The sequence below is a fragment of the Pristiophorus japonicus genome, chromosome 3 (assembly GCF_044704955.1).
Source record: "Pristiophorus japonicus isolate sPriJap1 chromosome 3, sPriJap1.hap1, whole genome shotgun sequence".
Classification (NCBI taxonomy): domain Eukaryota; kingdom Metazoa; phylum Chordata; class Chondrichthyes; family Pristiophoridae; genus Pristiophorus; species Pristiophorus japonicus.
In genome coordinates, this window is record NC_091979.1 from 41,015,684 (window position 1) to 41,034,020 (window position 18,337).

At 45.1% G+C, this 18,337-nt stretch overlaps 1 protein-coding gene across 6 annotated transcripts in view; it reads right to left on the minus strand.

The window, feature by feature from the left end:
• Positions 1-18,337, minus strand: part of clasp1a (cytoplasmic linker associated protein 1a) — a 426,315-nt gene that overhangs the window by 26,321 nt on the left and 381,657 nt on the right. For all 6 annotated transcript variants that reach the window (XM_070875296.1, XM_070875295.1, XM_070875293.1 and 3 more), the window contains 2 exons: positions 3,268-3,458; positions 320-448 (listed from right to left, as the gene is read on the minus strand). In XM_070875296.1, the coding sequence (XP_070731397.1) occupies positions 320-448; positions 3,268-3,458 (320 nt within the window). The remainder of the gene's footprint in view (positions 1-319; positions 449-3,267; positions 3,459-18,337) is intronic.

Below are 18,337 nucleotides of genomic sequence, written 5' to 3' on the forward strand. Positions count from 1 at the left end.
GAGGTAAGAGAAAACCGGCAAAATCGCAGCACCTAGGGGCCATGAGAATCGGTGGGCAGCGAGGAACGGAGGGCAGCGAGGAGCGGCAACCGCGAGGTCCGAAATCCAGCAAAACCCAAAAACCGGCACGGACTCAGTCCAGAGGTTGGCAGATTTCAGACGTTATATCTCTATTTCCAGCATTTTCGATTTTAATTTCAGATTTCCAGCATTCGATGTATTTTGCTTCTGTAAAAAGCTTGTTACATCAGTAAAAAGTCCAATGTACTGTCTTTGTTTATTAAAAAAAAAATACACTTCATACCGAAACTGCACTTACCTCTTTGTGGGAATCTTTGTGTGCTTCTAGTGTTTTCATAATAGTTAGTTCTGCGTAGTTTTTAAACCTTGCTGGTTGGTTCCGCAGGATTTCCCGTAGAACTCTTAAGGCTAATGCTCTAATGGAATGCTTGAGGGGAAGAAAACGGATTTGTAAATATATTTATGAATTGCACCCTTACTGTATTTTTTTTTTACTTCCTTTTCTGAGACAGTCACAGTTCAGGTCAAGGACTACTTTATCATCAACAGCAGTATAGAGAACATATGCAGTCACTGGCGAGAGGTCAGACAATAATCCTCTGAAGCTTGTACTTGGCAGGGGTGTGATAAGATTAAAAGTAACATTTAGACTAGGTAATTTTCTTCTGGTGAGCAGTAATGGATTTATTACAATGTTTGCTAGCTGTAAATCTGTGACCGTTCAAAAGTAGCAATTGCCTTGTAAGTGTTACCTGTGTATTAAGTCAAATCATTAAATATATGTATAGCTTTTTACACCACATATAATAGATGTTCTGTCCATGTAAATGATTCCCTGTGCTACCCTGACATTAAGTTTCTGTTCATGCCAGGGTGCAAATGTGCACACGGCCTAATTAATGAGTTAAAAACAAACGCATTAAATTTAAATGAAAAGAACTCCACGTCACTTCCACCCCTCTCCCAGAGAGAGCTCATGGCAACACATACATTCAAGTAGTTTTGTTGCCATGAGATCAAACTGTTAAGTGTCCAGCAAGTCTTTTGTTGTAAGATGCACAACTGATCAGATTAGTAAACATAGAAACATAGAAAATAGGTGCAGGACTAGGCCATTCGGCCCTTCGAGCCTGCACCACCATTCAATAAGATCATGGCTGATCATCCCCTCAGTATCTCTTTCCTGCTTTCTCTCCATACCCCTTGATTCTCTTAGCCATAAGGGCCATATCTAACTCCCTCTTGAATATATCCAATGAATTAGCATCAACAACTCTCTGCGGCAGGGAATTCCACAGGTTAACAACTCTCTGCATGAAGAAGTTTCTCCTCATCTCAGTCCTAAATGGTTTACCCCTTATCCCAAGACTGTGTCCCCTGGTTCTGGACTTCCCCAACTTCCGCATCTAACCTGTCCCATCCCGTCAGAATCTTATATGTTTCTATGAGATCTCCTCTCATCCTTCTAAACTCCAGTGTATAAAGACCCAGTTGATCCAGTCTCTCCTCATACGTCAGTCCAGCCATCCCGGGAATCAGTCTGGTGAACCTTCGCTGCATTCCCTCAATAGCAAGAACGTCCTTCCTCAGATTAGACCACCAAAACTGAACACAATATTCCAGGTGAGGCCTCACCTAAGGCCCTGTACAACTGCAGTAAGACCTCCCTGCTCCTGTATTCAAATCCCCTAGCTATGAAGGCCAACATACCATTTGCCGCCTTCACCGCCTGCTGTACCTGCATGCCCACTTTCAGTGACTGATGAACCATGACACCCAGGTCTCGTTGCACCTCCCCTTTTCCGAATCTGCCACCATTCAGATAATATTCTGCCTTTACATTTTTGCCCCCACAGTGGATAACCTCACATTTATCCACATCATACTGCATCTGCCCATTCACCTAACCTGTCCAAGTCACCCTGCAGCCTCCTAGCGCCCCCTCAGCTCACACCGCCACCCAGTTTAGCGTCATCTGCAAACTTGGAGATATTACACTCAATTCCTTCATCAAAATCATTGATGTATATTGTAAAGAGCTGGGGTCCCAGCACTGAGCCCTGCGGCACTCCAGTAGTCACTGCCTGCCATTCTGAAAAGGACCCGTTTATCCCGACACTCTGCTTCCTGCCTGCCAATCAGTTCCCTATCCATGTCAGTATATTACCCCCAACACCATGTGCTTTGATTTTGCACACCAATCTCTTGTGTGGGACCTTGTCAAAAGCCTTTTGAAAGTTCAAATACAACACATCCACTGGTTCTCCCTTGTCCACTCTACTGGTTACATCCTCAAAAAATTCCAGAAGATTTGTCAAGCATGATTTCCCCTTCATAAATCCATGCTGACTTGGACCGATCCTGTCACTGCTTTCCAAATGCATTGCTATTTCATCCTTAATCATTGATTCCAACATTGTCCCCACTACTGATGTCAGGCTAACCGATCTATAATTCCCCATTTTCTCTCTCCCTCCCTTTTTAAAAAGTGGTGTTACATTAGCTACCCTCCAGTCCATAGGAACTGATCCAGAGTCGATAGATTGTTAGAAAATGATCACCAATGCATCCACTATTTCTAGGGCTACTTCCTTAAGTACTCTGGGATGCAGACTATCAGGCCCCGGGTTCTGAGATTTACCTTTTATTATATCCTTTGGAGTTTACTATCAAATCTACCTGAAATTGTGATGGGACAAAACCGTTCCTAATTTTGCTGCTGAATAAGTAAATGCTATTATAGCCATTACAGTTATATGCAAGTCTGTTTTTCGACAACCTTTTGCTTTGTTTCAATAATGTTTCGTATCATCATCATTGGATGACTTGCTTCCACGCCAAAAAGAGGATGAGTTCACAGGTGTTTCAATGAAGGACCCGAACTACTCCTCAAGGGTGGACGATGCCTGTGCGTGGATTTTTTTAATGTTTGGTGGGCGTTGCACACCAGCCACCACACAGATTTGACAGAGCTAGGTCGTGGTCCAATGTCAAGGATTATCCAAGACGACTGGAGACCAACTCTGCTGCATGGACCTAGTGCGCACACGTATTTTACTGAAAACCTCAAGAGTTTCTATATTAAATGTGGTAGGTTGGCATCTCTGTGGCTGGTTTAGTCCAATTCTGGTAAACTGGAAGTCTTTACTTATTTTGAACAGTACTGTTTGCTATTGTAAACTGCCATTTTGTCCCTTAGGCAAATGCAGGATTTCCATCCATTGTGGGTTGCGATGAATTACTTACATCTTTGTCTCCTAGGGTCTCTAGAAGCAAAAGCAGAATAGTCTTGAAGTGCTCATCCCACACCCCCAGGGTATCCTCTCTTGTTATCTTCAAGAGTTCCAGCAATGCAGCCTTCCGTTCTTCCACTCGCTCGTTGTGATTGGAAAGTTCTTTCAGAAGGTCAGCGACCAAATCTGAATGGTCAATAGGAACTTCCGGGAAAAAGGAAAATAAAATTATTCCTCAAATCTTTCAAAGTATCCATCCCATTTGGTCAAAAAGGTTGCCCTTATACAACAGTAGCATATGAGAATTACATTAATACTGAACCACACCCTTCTCTTGATTGAACAGTTAAGGATATGATTCAAGACATACTTCAAAGTTGTAGTCAAAACACAGGATGTGCACTCTAAGTTTTGTTGCTGTTTTTAAGTCTTACAATTTCATAAAATGTTTCCAACTACAATATGTATTTTTAGGTAAGTTGTAAAAAGGAAAATTGGTTTACAATTTATTGTAAAGGAACAAAGATAAAAGAGATCTCAAGTTCAAAACACCAAAAGCCTCAACTCCAGAGATTTTAGAACTTTCACCTTCACAAGAATTGTAAAAATCAGTCACACCTTCCAAAGAAGCTCAAATCAAATTTGTCAAACATGACTTGCAATTAACAAATGACGTGGTCCTACATCATATACTACTCCTACAGTGATGCAACACAGAAGATGGCAATTCGGCCCACTGTGCCTGTGCCGATTCTGTTAGAGCTATCCAATTAGTCCCACTCCCCTGTTCTTTCCCTACAGCAGAGCAATTTTTTTCCCTTTTGAATATTTATCCAATTCCCATTTGAAAGTTACTATTGACTCCATTTCCACCACCCTTTCAAGCTGTGCATTCCAAATCACAACAACTCGCTGTGCAATTTTTTTCCCTCATGTTGCCTCTGGATCTTTTGCCAATCACCTGAAATCTGTGTCCTCTGGTTACCAACCCTTCTGCTGTAGAAACAGTTTATTCTTATTTACTCTATTAAAGCCCTTCATGAATTTGAATACCTTTCAAATCTCCTCCTAACCTTCGCTGCTCCAATGAAAACAACCACATCTTCTCCAGTCTCTCCACATAACTGGTAATATTGAGTAACTCTCTTACATAGGAGCAGGAGGCGGCCATATGTCCGGCCCCTCGAGCCTGCTTCGCCATTTAATACGATCATGACTGATCCGATCATGGACTCAGGTCCACTTCCCTGCCTGCTCCCCATAACCCCTTATCGGTTAAGAAACTGTCTATCTCTGTCTTAAATTTATTCAATGTCCCAGCTTCCACAGCTCTCGAGGCAGCGAATTCCTCAGATTTACAACCCTCAGAGAAGAAATTCCTCCTTATCTCAGTTTTAAATGGGCGGCCCCTTATTCTAAGATTATGCCCTCTAGCTCTAGTCTCCCCCATCAGTGGAAACAGCCTCTCTGCATCCACCTTGTCAAGCCTCCTCATAATCTTATACGTTTCGATAAGATCACCTCTCAATCTTCAGAATTCCAATGAGTAGAGGCCCAACTTACTCAACCTTTCCTCATAAGTCAACCTCCAAACAGTAGTAGTGATGTTGGGGAGGGCATCAAACAGGAAATTAGGGGTGCGTGCAATAAAGGTGCAGCAGTTATAATGGGTGACTTTAATATGCACATAGATTGGGCTAACCAAACTGGAAGCAATACGGTGGAGGAGGATTTTCTGGAGTGCATAAGGGATGGTTTTTTAGACCAATATGTCGAGGAACCAACTAGGGGGGAGGCCATCTTAGACTGGGTGTTATGTAATGAGAAAGGATTAATTAGCAATCTCGTTGTGCGAGGCCCCTTGGGGAAGAGTGACCATAATATGGTGGAATTCTGCATTAGGATGGAGAATGAAACAGTTAATTCAGAGACCATGGTCCAGAACTTAAAGAAGGCTAACTTTGAAGGTATGAGGCGTGAATTGGCTGAGATGGATTGGCGAATGATACTTAAGGGGTTGACTGTGGATGGGCAATGGCAGACATTTAGAGACCGCATGGATGAACTACAACAATTGTACATTCCTGTCTGGCATAGAAATAAAAAAGGGAAGGTGGCTCAACCGTGGCTATCAAAGGAAATCAGGGATAGTATTAAAGCCAAGGAAGTGGCATACAAATTGGCCAGAAATAGCAGCGAACCTGGGGACTGGGAGAAATTTAGAACTCAGCAGAGGAGGACAAAGGGTTTGATTAGGGCAGGGAAAATGGAGTATGAGAAGAAGCTTGCAGGGAACATTAAGACGGATTGCAAAAGTTTCTATAGATATGTAAAGAGAAAAAGGTTAGTAAAGACAAATGTAGGTCCCCTGCAGTCAGAATCAGGGGAAGTCATAACGGGGAACAAAGAAATGGCGGACCAATTGAACAAGTACTTTGGTTCGGTATTCACGAAGGAGGACACGAACAACCTTCCGGTTATAAAAGGGGTCGGGGGGTCTAGTAAGGAGGAGGAACTGAGGGAAATCCTTATTAGCCGGGAAATTGTGTTGGGGAAATTGATGGGATTGAAGGCCGATAAATCCCCAGGGCCTGATGGACTGCATCCCAGAGTACTTAAGGAGGTGGCCTTGGAAATAGTGGATGCGTTGACAGTCATTTTCCAACATTCCATTGACTCTGGATCAGTTCCTATGGAGTGGAGGGTAGCCAATGTAACCCCACTTTTTAAAAAAGGAGGGAGAGAGAAAACAGGGAATTATAGACCGGTCAGCCTGACATCGGTAGTGGGTAAAATGATGGAATCAATTATTAAGGATGTCATAGCAGTGCATTTGGAAAGAGGTGACATGATAGGTCCAAGTCAGCATGGATTTGTGAAAGGGAAATCATGCTTGACAAATCTTCTGGAATTTTTTGAGGATGTTTCCAGTAGAGTGGATAAGGGAGAACCAGTTGATGTGGTATATTTGGACTTTCAGAAGGCGTTCGACAAGGTCCCACACAAGAGATTGATGTGCAAAGTTAGAGCACATGGGATTGGGGGTAGTGTACTGACATGGATTGAGAACTGGTTGTCAGACAGGAAGCAAAGAGTAGGAGTAAATGGGTACTTTTCAGAATGGCAGGCAGTGACTAGTGGGGTACCGCAAGGTTCTGTGCTGGGGCCCCAGCTGTTTACACTGTACATTAATGATTTAGATGAGGGGATTAAATGTAGTATCTCCAAATTTGCGGATGACACTAAGTTGGGTGGCAGTGTGAGCTGCGAGGAGGATGCTGTGAGGCTGCAGAGCGACTTGGATAGGTTAGGTGAGTGGGCAAATGCATGGCAGATGAAGTATAATGTGGATAAATGTGAGGTTATCCACTTTGGTGGTAAAAACAGAGAGACAGACTATTATCTGAATGGTGACAGATTAGGAAAAGGGGAGGTGCAAAGAGACCTGGGTGTCATGGTACATCAGTCATTGAAGGTTGGCATGCAGGTGCAGCAGGCGGTTAAGAAAGCAAATGGCATGTTGGCCTTCATAGCAAGGGGATTTGAGTACAGGGGCAGGGAGGTGTTGCTACAGTTGTACAGGGCATTGGTGAGGCCACACCTGGAGCATTGTGTACAGTTTTGGTCTCCTAACCTGAGGAAGGACATTCTTGCTATTGAGGGAGTGCAGCGAAGGTTCACCAGACTGATTCCCGGGATGGCGGGACTGACCTATCAAGAAAGACTGGATCAACTGGGCTTGTATTCACTGGAGTTCAGAAGAATGAGAGGGGACCTCATAGAAACATATAAAATTCTGACAGGGTTAGACAGGTTAGATGCAGGAAGAATGTTCCCAATGTTGGGGAAGTCCAGAACCAGGGGTCACAGTCTAAGGATAAGGGGTAAGCCATTTAGGACCGAGATGCGGAGGAACTTCTTCACCCAGAGAGTGGTGAACCTGTGGAATTCTCTACCACAGAAAGTTGTTGAGGCCAATTCACTAAATATATTCAAAAAGGAGTTAGATGAGGTCCTTACTGCTAGGGGGATCAAGGGGTATGGCGAGAAAGCAGGAATGGGGTACTGAAGTTGAATGTTCAGCCATGAACTCATTGAATGGCGGTGCAGGCTAGAAGGGCCGAATGGCCTACTCCTGCACCTATTTTCTATGTTTCTATGTTTCTATAACCCCCTCATCTCCGGAATCAACCTAGTGAACCTTCTCTGAACTGCCTTCAAAGCAAGTATATCCTTTCGTAAATATGGAAACCAAAACTGCACGCAGTATTCCAGGTGCGGCCTCATCAATACCCTGTATAACTGTAGCAAGACTTCTCTGCTTTTATACTCCATCCCCTTTGCAATAAAGGCCAAGATTCCATTGGCCTTCCTGATCACTTGCTTTACCTGCATTCTAACCTTTTGTGTTTCATGCACAAGTACCCCCAGGTCCCGCAGTACTGCAGCACTTTGCAATCTTTCTCCAAATAATAACTTGCCCTTTGTTTTTCTCTGCCAAAGTGCATGACCCCACACTTTCCAACATTATACTCCATCTGCCAAATTTTTGCCCACTTACTTAGCCTGTCTATGTCCTTTTGCAGATTTTTTTGTGTTCTCCTCACACATTGCTTTTCCTCCCATCTTTGTATCGTCAGCAAACCTGGCTACATTACACTCAGTCCCTTCTTCCAAGTTGTTATATAGATTATAAATAGTTGGGGTCCCACACTGATCCCTGCCGCACCCCATTGGTTACTGATGCAAACCCGAGAATGAACCATTTATCCCGACTCTCTGTTTTCTGTTGTTAGCCAATCCTCTATCCATGCTAATATATTACCCCCAACCCAGTGAACTTTTATCTTGTGCAGTAACCTTTTATGTGGGGACCTCATAGAAACATATAAAATTCTGACGGGGTTAGACAGGTTAGATGCAGGAAGAATGTTCCCAATGTTGGGGAAGTCCAGAACCAGGGGTCACAGTCTAAGGATAAGGGGTAAGCCATTTAGGACCGAGATGCGGAGGAACTTCTTCACCCAGAGAGTGGTGAACCTGTGGAATTCTCTACCACAGAAAGTTGTTGAGGCCAATTCACTAAATATATTCAAAAAGGAGTTAGATGAGGTCCTTACTGCTAGGGGGATCAAGGGGTATGGCGAGAAAGCAGGAATGGGGTACTGAAGTTGAATGTTCAGCCATGAACTCATTGAATGGCGGTGCAGGCTAGAAGGGCCGAATGGCCTACTCCTGCACCTATTTTCTATGTTTCTATGTGGCACCTTGTCAAATGCCTTCTGGAAGTCCAAATACACCACATCCACTGGTTCCCCTTTATCCACCCTGTTCGTTACATCCTCAAAGAACTCCAGCAAATTTGTCAAACATGGCTTCCCCTTCATAAATCCATGCTGACTCTGCCTGACCGAATTCTGCTTTTCCAAATGTCCTGCTACTGCTTCTTTAATAATGGACTCCAATATTTTTCCAACCACAGATGTTCGGCTAACTGGTCTATAGTTTCCTGCTCTTCTGCACCCTCCCCAAGGCCTTGACATCCTTCCTAAGGTGCAGTGCCCAGAATTGGACACAATACTCCAGCTAGGGCCTAACCAGTGTTTTATTAATGTTTAGTATAACTTCCTTGCTTTTATACACTATCCCTGTATTAATATAGCCGAGGATCCCATGTGCCTTTTCAAACAGCCTTCTCAACTTGTCCTGTCATCTTCAGTGATTTGTGTACATACACCCCCATGTCTCGTTGTTCCTGAACCCCCTTTAAAAGTGTACCATTTAATTTATATTGCCTCTCCTCATTCTTCCAACCAAAATGTATCACTTTGCACTTCTCTCAAATTTCATCTGCCATGTGTCGGCCCATTTCGCCAATCTGTGTCCTCCTGCAGTCTGTTATCCTCCTGATTTTTTACTACATTCCCGAGTTTCATGTCATCTGCAAACTTTTAAATTATGCCCTCTATTCCCTAGTCCAGGTCATTAATATATATCAAAAAGAGCAGTGATCCCAATACCGACTCTGGGGAATGCCACTGTATACTTCCGTTAGGTCTGATAAACAACCATTTCCACTACTCTCTGCTTTCTGTCCATTCGCTAATTTTGTATTCACGCTGTCACTCTCCATGGGTTTTAATTCTGCTTACAAGTCTATTATGTGGTACTTTATCAAATGCCTATGAAAGTCCATATACACATCAACCACACTTCCCTCATCAACCCTCTCCGTTACTTCATCAAAGAACTCAATCAAGGTAGCCAAACATGATTTACCTTCAACAAATCAATGCTGACTTTTATTTATCAGCCCATACTTTCCAAGTGCCAATCAATTTTGACCCAGGTTATTGTTTCAAAGGTCTCCCCACCACCATTTGGCTGACTGGCCTGCAATTGCCATGTTGATCCCTATCCCCTTTTTTGAACAGGGGTGTAGCATTTGCAGTTCTCTGGCACCATCATATATCTAAGGAAGATTGTAATATTGTGGCCAGAGCCTCTGCAATTTCTACCCTTACTTCACTCAGTAATCTAGGATGCATCCGATTGTGTTCCTAACACAGATGAGGTTAAAGTAACAGTGACCTCAGTCTTTATTAAGACACTCCAGAGTGAGGAACAGGCCTTAGGGGCCGGCTTATATACAGTGCTCCCAAGAGATGCTGGGATCCCTAGGGACTTCAGGGGATGAGCTCCCTGGTGGCGGAACATGGGAGCGCATGCTTTACAGATACACATCACCCCCACAACCCCCCCGCCCCAAGTCAAAGTGAAAACTATTTACAAGGTGAGGCGGTCGGGAGCCTTTCTTTCCCTGGTGGACCGCCTCGGTACAAATGTCTGTTCTGGTGTGTTGGCTGTGCCCTCGCTGGGCTGGCGTGTTGGCCCTGCAGGGCTGCTAGGTGAGCCGGGCCTTGCTGGGCTGTTGGGCGTGATGGGTTTTATTTCCTGGTCCAGCGTGGTGTCATTGATCCTTTGGGTGTGTGTTGTGGGCTCGAAAAAGGTGGTGTCTGCTGTGGGTTGTTCAGGGCAGTTGGTGAACTGCAGCCTCGTTTGGTCCAGGTGCTTTCTTCCAAATTTGTCCATTGTCTAGTTTGACTACAAAAAACCTATTCCCTTCTTTAGCTATCACCGTGCCCACAATCCACTTGGGACCATGTCCATAGTTTAGCACATACACAGGGTCATTCAGATCAATTTCCCAAGACACAGTGGCGCGACTATCGTTTACATTTTATTGCTGCCGCCTGCTCTCTAACTGATCATGCAGGTTGGGGTGAACCAGCGAGAGTCTGGTCTTAAGTGTCCTTTTCATGAGTGGCTCAGCCGGGGTCACCGGTGAGCAAGTGGGGTCTCGTGCAGTAGCTGAGCAGTACTCGGGACAGGCAGGTTTGGAGTGAGCCTTCTGTGACTCGTTTAAGGCTCTGTTTGATTATTTGTACTGCCCGCTCTGCCTGCCCATTGGAGGCTGGTTTAAATGGGGCCGAGGTGACATGTTTGATCCCATTGTGGATCATGAATTCTTTAAATTCGGCACGAGTGAAACATGGTCCGTTGTCACTGACCAGTATGTCAGGCAGGCCGTGGGTGGCAAACATGGCGCTCAGGCTTTCAATGATGGCGGTGGCGGTGCTTCCCGATATTATTTCATATTCAATCCATTTTGAAAAAGCATCCACCACCACCAGGAACATTTTACCAAGAAACGGGCCCGCATAGTCGACATGGATCCTCGACCATGGTCTGGAGGGCCAGGACCACAAACTTAGTGGTGCCTCTCTGGGCACGTTGCTCAACTGAGCACATACGCTGCATCGCCGTACACAGGACTCTAAGTCAAAGTCACCAAACATGGGATCTGGCTATCGCTTTCATCATTACTATACCTGGGTGTATGCTGTGGCAATCCGAGATTAACACCTCTCTGCCCTTTTTTTGGTAGCACTATGCTGTTACCCCAGAACAGGCAGTCTGCCTGAATGGACAGCTCGTCCTTTCGCCGCTGGAACGGCTTGATTGGCTCTTGCATTTCAACGGGGATGCTGGCCCAGCTCCCATGCAGTACACAGTTTTTTTTACTAGGGACAGCAGAGGATCTTGGTTGGTCCAAGTCCTAATCTGGCGGGCCGTGACAGGTGATTTATCATTTTCAAACGCCTCCATGACCATCAACAAGTTTGCAGGCTGCGTCATTTCTACCCCCGTGGTGGACAATGGTAGCCGACAGAGCATCCGCAAAGTTCTCGGTGCCTGGCCTGAGTCGGATGGTATAGTTATATGCTGATAGCGCGAGTGCCCACCTTTGTATGCGGGTTGATGCATTAGTATTTATCCTCTTGTTTTCAGCGAACAGGGATGTGAGGGGCTTGTGATCGGTTTCCAGCTCAAATTTGAGGCCAAACAGGTACTTATGCATTTTCTTTACCCCGAACACAAACGCTAATGCCTCTTTCTCAAATCAAGCTGTAGGCCCTCTCGGCCTTAGACAAGCTCCAGGTTGCAACTTGCCCGGAACGTTAGCTTGTTGTTATACACACCCGATGTCATACGACGACCCGTCACATGCAAGCACAAGTTTTTTTACATGGGTTGTACAATACAAGCAGCATGTTGGAACATAAAATGTTTCTGGCTTTCTCAAAAGTAATTACTTGGTTTTTTTCCCCATACCCAGTTCTAACCTTGGCGCAATAACACATGTAAGGGCTCTAAAAGGGTGCTTAACACCAGTAGGAAGTTACCAAAATAGCTGAGGAGTCCCAGGAGCGACCGCAGCTCCGTGACGTTCTGTGGCCTGGGCATGTTCCTGATAGCCTCTGTGGGCTGAATGTCATCCGCCGCGATCTTTCTCCCCAAAAACTCCACTTATGTTGCCATGAAGATGCATTTCGACCTCTTCAGCTGCAGTCCTATGCGATCCAGTCGCTGGAGGACCTCCTCCAGGTTTTGTAGGTGCTCGGCGGTGTCCCGACCTGTGACCAATATGTCGTCCTGAAAGACCACTGTGTGGTACCGACTTGAGTAGGCTCTCCATGTTTCTCTGGAAGATCGCTGCAGCCAACGGAATTCCTTATGGGCATCTGTTGTAGATGAACAGTCCCTTGTGCGTGTTGATGCAGGTGAGGCCCTTCGAAGACTCCTCCAGCTCCTGAGTCATGTAGGCCGAAGTCAGGTCGAGCTTGGTGAACGTCTTGCCTCTTGCCAACATTGCAAATAGGTCGCCTGCCTTAGGTAGCGGGTATTGGTCCTGTAGCGAGAAACTATTAATAGTTACTTTATAATTGTCGCAAATCCTGACCGTGCCATCATTTTTGAGTACTGGAACAATCGAGCTGGCCCACTCGCTGAATTCCACTGGGGAGATGATGCCCTCGCGTTGCAGCCTGTCCAGCTCGATTTCCACTCTCTCCCTCATCATGTGAGGTACCTTGTGGTGAATGGGTCATGCCTCTGGGACCAAGTGGATCCGCACCTTCGACCCGGAAAAGTTTTCAATGCCTGGCTCAAAAAGGGAAGGAAATTTGTTAAGAACCTGGGTACATGAGGCCTCATCAACATGTGATAGTGCTCCGATGTCATCCCAGTTCCAGCGGATTTTGCCCAGCCAGCTCCTTCCAAGCAATGTGGGGCCATCGCCTGGGACAATCCAGAGTGGCAGTTCGTGCACCGTGCTCTCGTAGGTGACCTTGACCATGGTGCTGCCCAGGACAGTGATAAGCTCTTTGGTGCACGTTCTCAGTTTCGTGTGGATGGTGCTCAGGGCTGGTCTGAATGCCTTGTTGCACCACAGTCTCTCAAACATCTTTTTACTCATGATGGATTGGCTTGCGCCAGTGTCCAGTTCCATGGCTACGAGTAAGCCATTCAATTTTACGTTTAGCATTATAGGTGGACATTTCATCGAAAATGTGTGCACCCAGTGTACTTCAGCATCTGCCTCCTCTCGGAGGCTCGAAATTGCTTTGATCCACCATGGACCGATCTTCCTCTGCCACGTCGTGGTTAGCAGGTTTTGCAGAGCTTGCAGCTCGTTTGCAAGCTCGTTGGAGGTGCCCCATTGTTCCACAGCTCTTGCAAACATACCCTTTGAAGCAGCATGAATAGGCTGAATGGAAGCCTCCACAATGCCAACAAGGTGTGAATTGCCTTGCATTCATCCTTTGTTGGGGACTCAGTCATCTGCGTCACCTGGGGCCTGCTGGCAGTTGCCGACCCATGGGTTCTGCCCTGTACATTTCTGCTCGCAAACACAGTTCCAGTTAATTTATGAACATTGCTAGCAGTTGTGTGCTGAGAGGTTTGTTTGGTGTTATCACTGGTGGACATAAACGCCTGTGCTATCACAATGGCCTTACTGAGGGTCGGTGTCTTTACAGTCAAAAGTTTTCGTAGGATGGCCTCATGGCCAATGCCTAGTACAAAAAAGTCTCTGAGCATTTGTTCCAGGTAGCCATCAAACTCTCATTGTCTTGCAAGTCGCCTTAGCTCGGCGACATAGCTCGCCACTTCATGACCTTCAGATCGCTGGCAACTGTAGACCGATACCTCGCCATCAGCACGCTCTCCCTCGGGTTAAGATGCTCTCGAACCAGTGTACACAGCTCCTCATACGACTTATCTGTGGGTTTCACCGGAGCCAGAAGATTCTTCATGAGGCTGTAGGTCGGTGCCCCGCAGACCGTGAGGAGGACTGCTCCTCTTTTTGCAGCGCTTCCTTCTCCGTCCAGCTCGTTGGCTACAAAGTACTGTTCTAGCCGTTCGACATAGGCTTCCCAGTCCTCACCCTCCGAGAACTTCTCCAGTATGCCCACAGTTTGCTGCACCTTTGCGTTGGATTCGTATTCTCGTCGCCAGTTATTGTGTTCCTAACACAGATGAGGCTGCACACAGGGAGGTTAAAGTAACAGTGACCTTAGTGTTTAATAAGACACTGCAGAGTGAGGAACAGGCCTTAGGGGCCGGCTTATATACAGTGCTCCCAAGGAATGCTGGGACTTCAGGGGATGAGCTCCCCGGTGGCGGAACATGGGAGTGCATGCTTTACAGATACACAACACATCCCATCCGGACCGGATGATTTTTCTACTTAGAGTACTGCCAATCTTTTAAGTACCTCCTCTTTATTTTTATCCTGTCCAATATCGCTACTACCTCCTCCTTTACTGCTACATTGGCAGCATCGCTTCTCTAATGAAGACAGATGCAAAAAAAACTCATTACATACATACACTGCCATGCCCTCTGCCGCCACAAGATGATCTTTTACTCAACCTCACATTTCTTTTGGCTACCTTTTACTATTTACAGTACTACCCTGTTCCTATAATAAACATCGCTCAATGCTCACAACTTTGACCTTGAATTATGGATTGCCCAGAACTCAATTAAGCGGTCAATAATTACTCAATTCGTCCTCTTCCTTCAAGATGTGTAATGTACCCCTAGCATTATACCATTTCCCATCCTAACAGCCACCACACGTTAAAAAAATCCACGCACAGACATCTTCCACCCTTCAAGATTTAGTTCGGGATCTGGAAAATTAGGTCCTTCATTGAAACACCTGTGAACTCATCCCTTTTTGGCGTGGAAGCAAGTCATCCTCACTTCGAGGGACTGCATATGATGATGATGATTTCCCTTCCTATTCCTCAACTTTATCCATATGAATTCTGTCTTAACACATCTTTATATTCTAGTGAGCGACAGAAAGATTTAGTCAGGGCTGGGAGTCAATCCTGTTAGAAGAGTGACGCAACTAGTTCTGGAAGAGTAAGTTTGCCTCACAAATCTGCCTAGGTTGGAATAAATTTGGGCTCAAGGGAATGGTTAGCAGATGGCTGCTGGGATATAGAATGCTTTATTGAAAACAGTGGTAGAAGCAGAATCCAGAATAGCCATCAAATGAAACGTGGATGTATATTTGAAAAATAAAAATGTAAATGGGTATTGGAGTAAGGGCAGTGAATTGGACAAAGTGCATAATTATATTATGACGAGTGAAAAAAAAAAAGTGTGACTGAAAGGGTTCAGAATGTTAAAGGAAGTGCGTACTAGATGCAAGTCTTTACATGCAAAGAAATATCATCAAATACTAAAACTCTCATGCAGTATGCAGTTTTAGCATTACCTCCTCCTCCAATAAAAGCACATACTGGACAAAAACAAAAACGCAGATTCCTCTCGTTTCCCCCCCCCAAAATAAATTTTAATTCCAGTATTTCATTTTAAGATCCTGAACATTAGGTGGTAGCAAACCATACATTCATTTGACTTAATTTCACTGCAGAATTCAGTGGTTGAATCAAGACTATTGTTTGGAATCACTTCTACTCCCTTGTTATCATGCTCAACTAAGCTAAAACTGTATTTAACCATCTTTGTTAAGGATATGTGCAATAAAGATAGTTTTATATGGATTGAATGTGGCCTGTAAAATAGTTGTGCAGCACCTGAACACCCAGAATTAAAATGACTGTTGACAACAATGGACAAACGTTTACCACTGTTAACGACTTAAATTTATATGGCACTTTTAATGTAGTAAAACATAGCAAGGCACTTCACAGGAGTGTTATCAGACAAAATTTGACACCGAGCCGCACATGGAAACATTAGAATAGGTGACCAAAAGCTTGGGCAAAGAGTTTTAATAAGCAACTTAAAAGGAGCAGAGTGGGGTAGAGGTGGAGGGGTTTAGGGAGGGAATTCTAGAGTTTGGAACCTGGACAGCTGAAGGCACGGCTGCTAATGGAGGGCAGAGGGAAATTGGGAATGCACAAGAGGACAGAATTGGAGAAATGCAGAGCTCGCGCAGGGTTGTAGGCCTGGAGGAGGTTACAAAAGATAGGGAGGGGTAAGGAAATGGAAGGATTTGAACATTAGGATGAGAAATTTTAATTTAAGGCATTTCTGGACCAAGAACCAATGTACAGGGGTCACAGGCGAATGGGATTCAGTGCTGGTCAGGATACATGGAACAGAGCTTTGGATGAACTGAAGTTTATGGAGGGTGGAAAATAGGTGGTCAGCCAGAACAGCATTGGAATAGTCGAGTCTGAAGGTTACAAAGTTTCAGCAGCAGATGGGGTGAAGCAGGGGTGGAGACGGGAAATATCACAGAAGTGGAAGTAGGGTTTTTTTGGTAATGAAGAGGATAGAAACATAGAAACATAGAAAATAGGTGCAGGAGTAGGCCATTCGGCCCTTCTAGCCTGCACCGCCATTCAATGAGTTCATGGCTGAACATGCAACTTCAGTACCCCATTCCTGCTTTCTCACCATACCCCTTGATTCCCCTAGTAGTAAGGACTTCATCTAACTCCTTTTTGAATATATTTAGTGAATTGGCCTCAACAACTTTCTGTGGTAGAGAATTCCACAGGTTCACCACTCTCTGGGTGAAGAAATTCCTCCTCATCTCAGTCCTAAATGGCTTCCCCCTTATCCTTAGACTGTGTCCCCTGGTTCTGGACTTCCCCAACATTGGGAACATTCTTCCTGCATCTAACCTGTCTAACCCCGTCAGAATTTTAAACGTTTCTATGAGGTCCCCTCTCATTCTTCTGAACTCCAGTGAATACAAGCCCAGTTGATCCAGTCTTTCTTGATAGGTCAGTCCCGCCATCCCGGGAATCAGTCTGGTGAACCTTCGCTGCACTCCCTCAATAGCAAGAATGTCCTTCCTCAGGTTAGGAGACCAAAACTGTACACAATACTCCAGGTGTGGCCTCACCAAGGCCCTGTACAATTGTAGCAACACCTCCCTGCCCTTGTACTCAAATCCCCTCGCTATGAAGGCCAACATGCCATTTGCTTTCTTAACCGCCTGCTGTACCTGCATGCCAACCTTCAATGACTGATGTACCATGACACCCAGGTCTCGTTGCACCTCTCCTTTTCCTAATCTGTCACCATTCAGATAATAGTCTGTCTCTCTGTTTTTACCACCAAAGTGGATAACCTCACATTTATCCACATTATACTTCATCTGCCATGCATTTGCCCACTCACCTAACCTATCCAAGTCGCTCTGCAGCCTCATAGAATCCTCCTTGCAGCTCACACTGCCACCCAACTTAGTGTCATCCGCAAATTTGGAGATACTACATTTAATCCCCTCGTCTAAATCATTAATGTACAGTGTAAACAGCTGGGGCCCCAGCACAGAACCTTGCGGTACCCCACTAGTCACTGCCTGCCATTCTGAAAAGTCCCCATTTACTCCTACTCTTTGCTTCCTGTCTGACAACCAGTTCTCAATCCATGTCAGCACACTACCCCCAATCCCATGTGCTTTAACTTTGCACATTAATCTCTTGTGTGGGACCTTGTCGAAAGCCTTCTGAAAGTCCAAATATACCACATCGACTGGTTCTCCCTTGTCCACTCTACTGGAAACATCCTCAAAAAATTCCAGAAGATTTGTCAAGCATGATTTCCCTTTCACAAATCCATGCTGACTTGGACCTATCATATTACCTCTTTCCAAATGCACTGCGATGACATCCTTAATAATTGATTCCATCATTTTACCCACTACCGATGTCAGGCTGACCGGTCTGTAATTCCCTGTTTTCTCTCTCCCTCCTTTTTTAAAAAGTGGGGTTACATTGGCTACCCTCCACTCCACAGGAACTGATCCAGAGTCAATGGAATGTTGGAAAATGACTGTCAATGCATCCACTATTTCCAAGGCCACCTCCTTAAGTACTCTGGGATGCAGTCCATCAGGCCCTGGGGATTTATCGGCCTTCAATCCCATCAATTTCCCCAACACAATTTCCCGACTAATAAGGATTTCCCTCAGTTCCTCCTCCTTACTAGACCCTCCGACCCCTTTTATATCCGGAAGGTTGTTTGTGTCCTCCTCAGTGAATACCGAACCAAAGTACTTGTTCAATTGGTCCGCCATTTCTTTGTTCCCCGTTATGACTTCCCCTGATTCTGACTGCAGGGGACCTACGTTTGTCTTTACTAACCTTTTTCTCTTTACATATCTATAGAAACTTTTGCAATCCGTCTTAATGTTCCCTGCAAGCTTCTTCTCGTACTCCATTTTCCCTGCCCTAATCAAA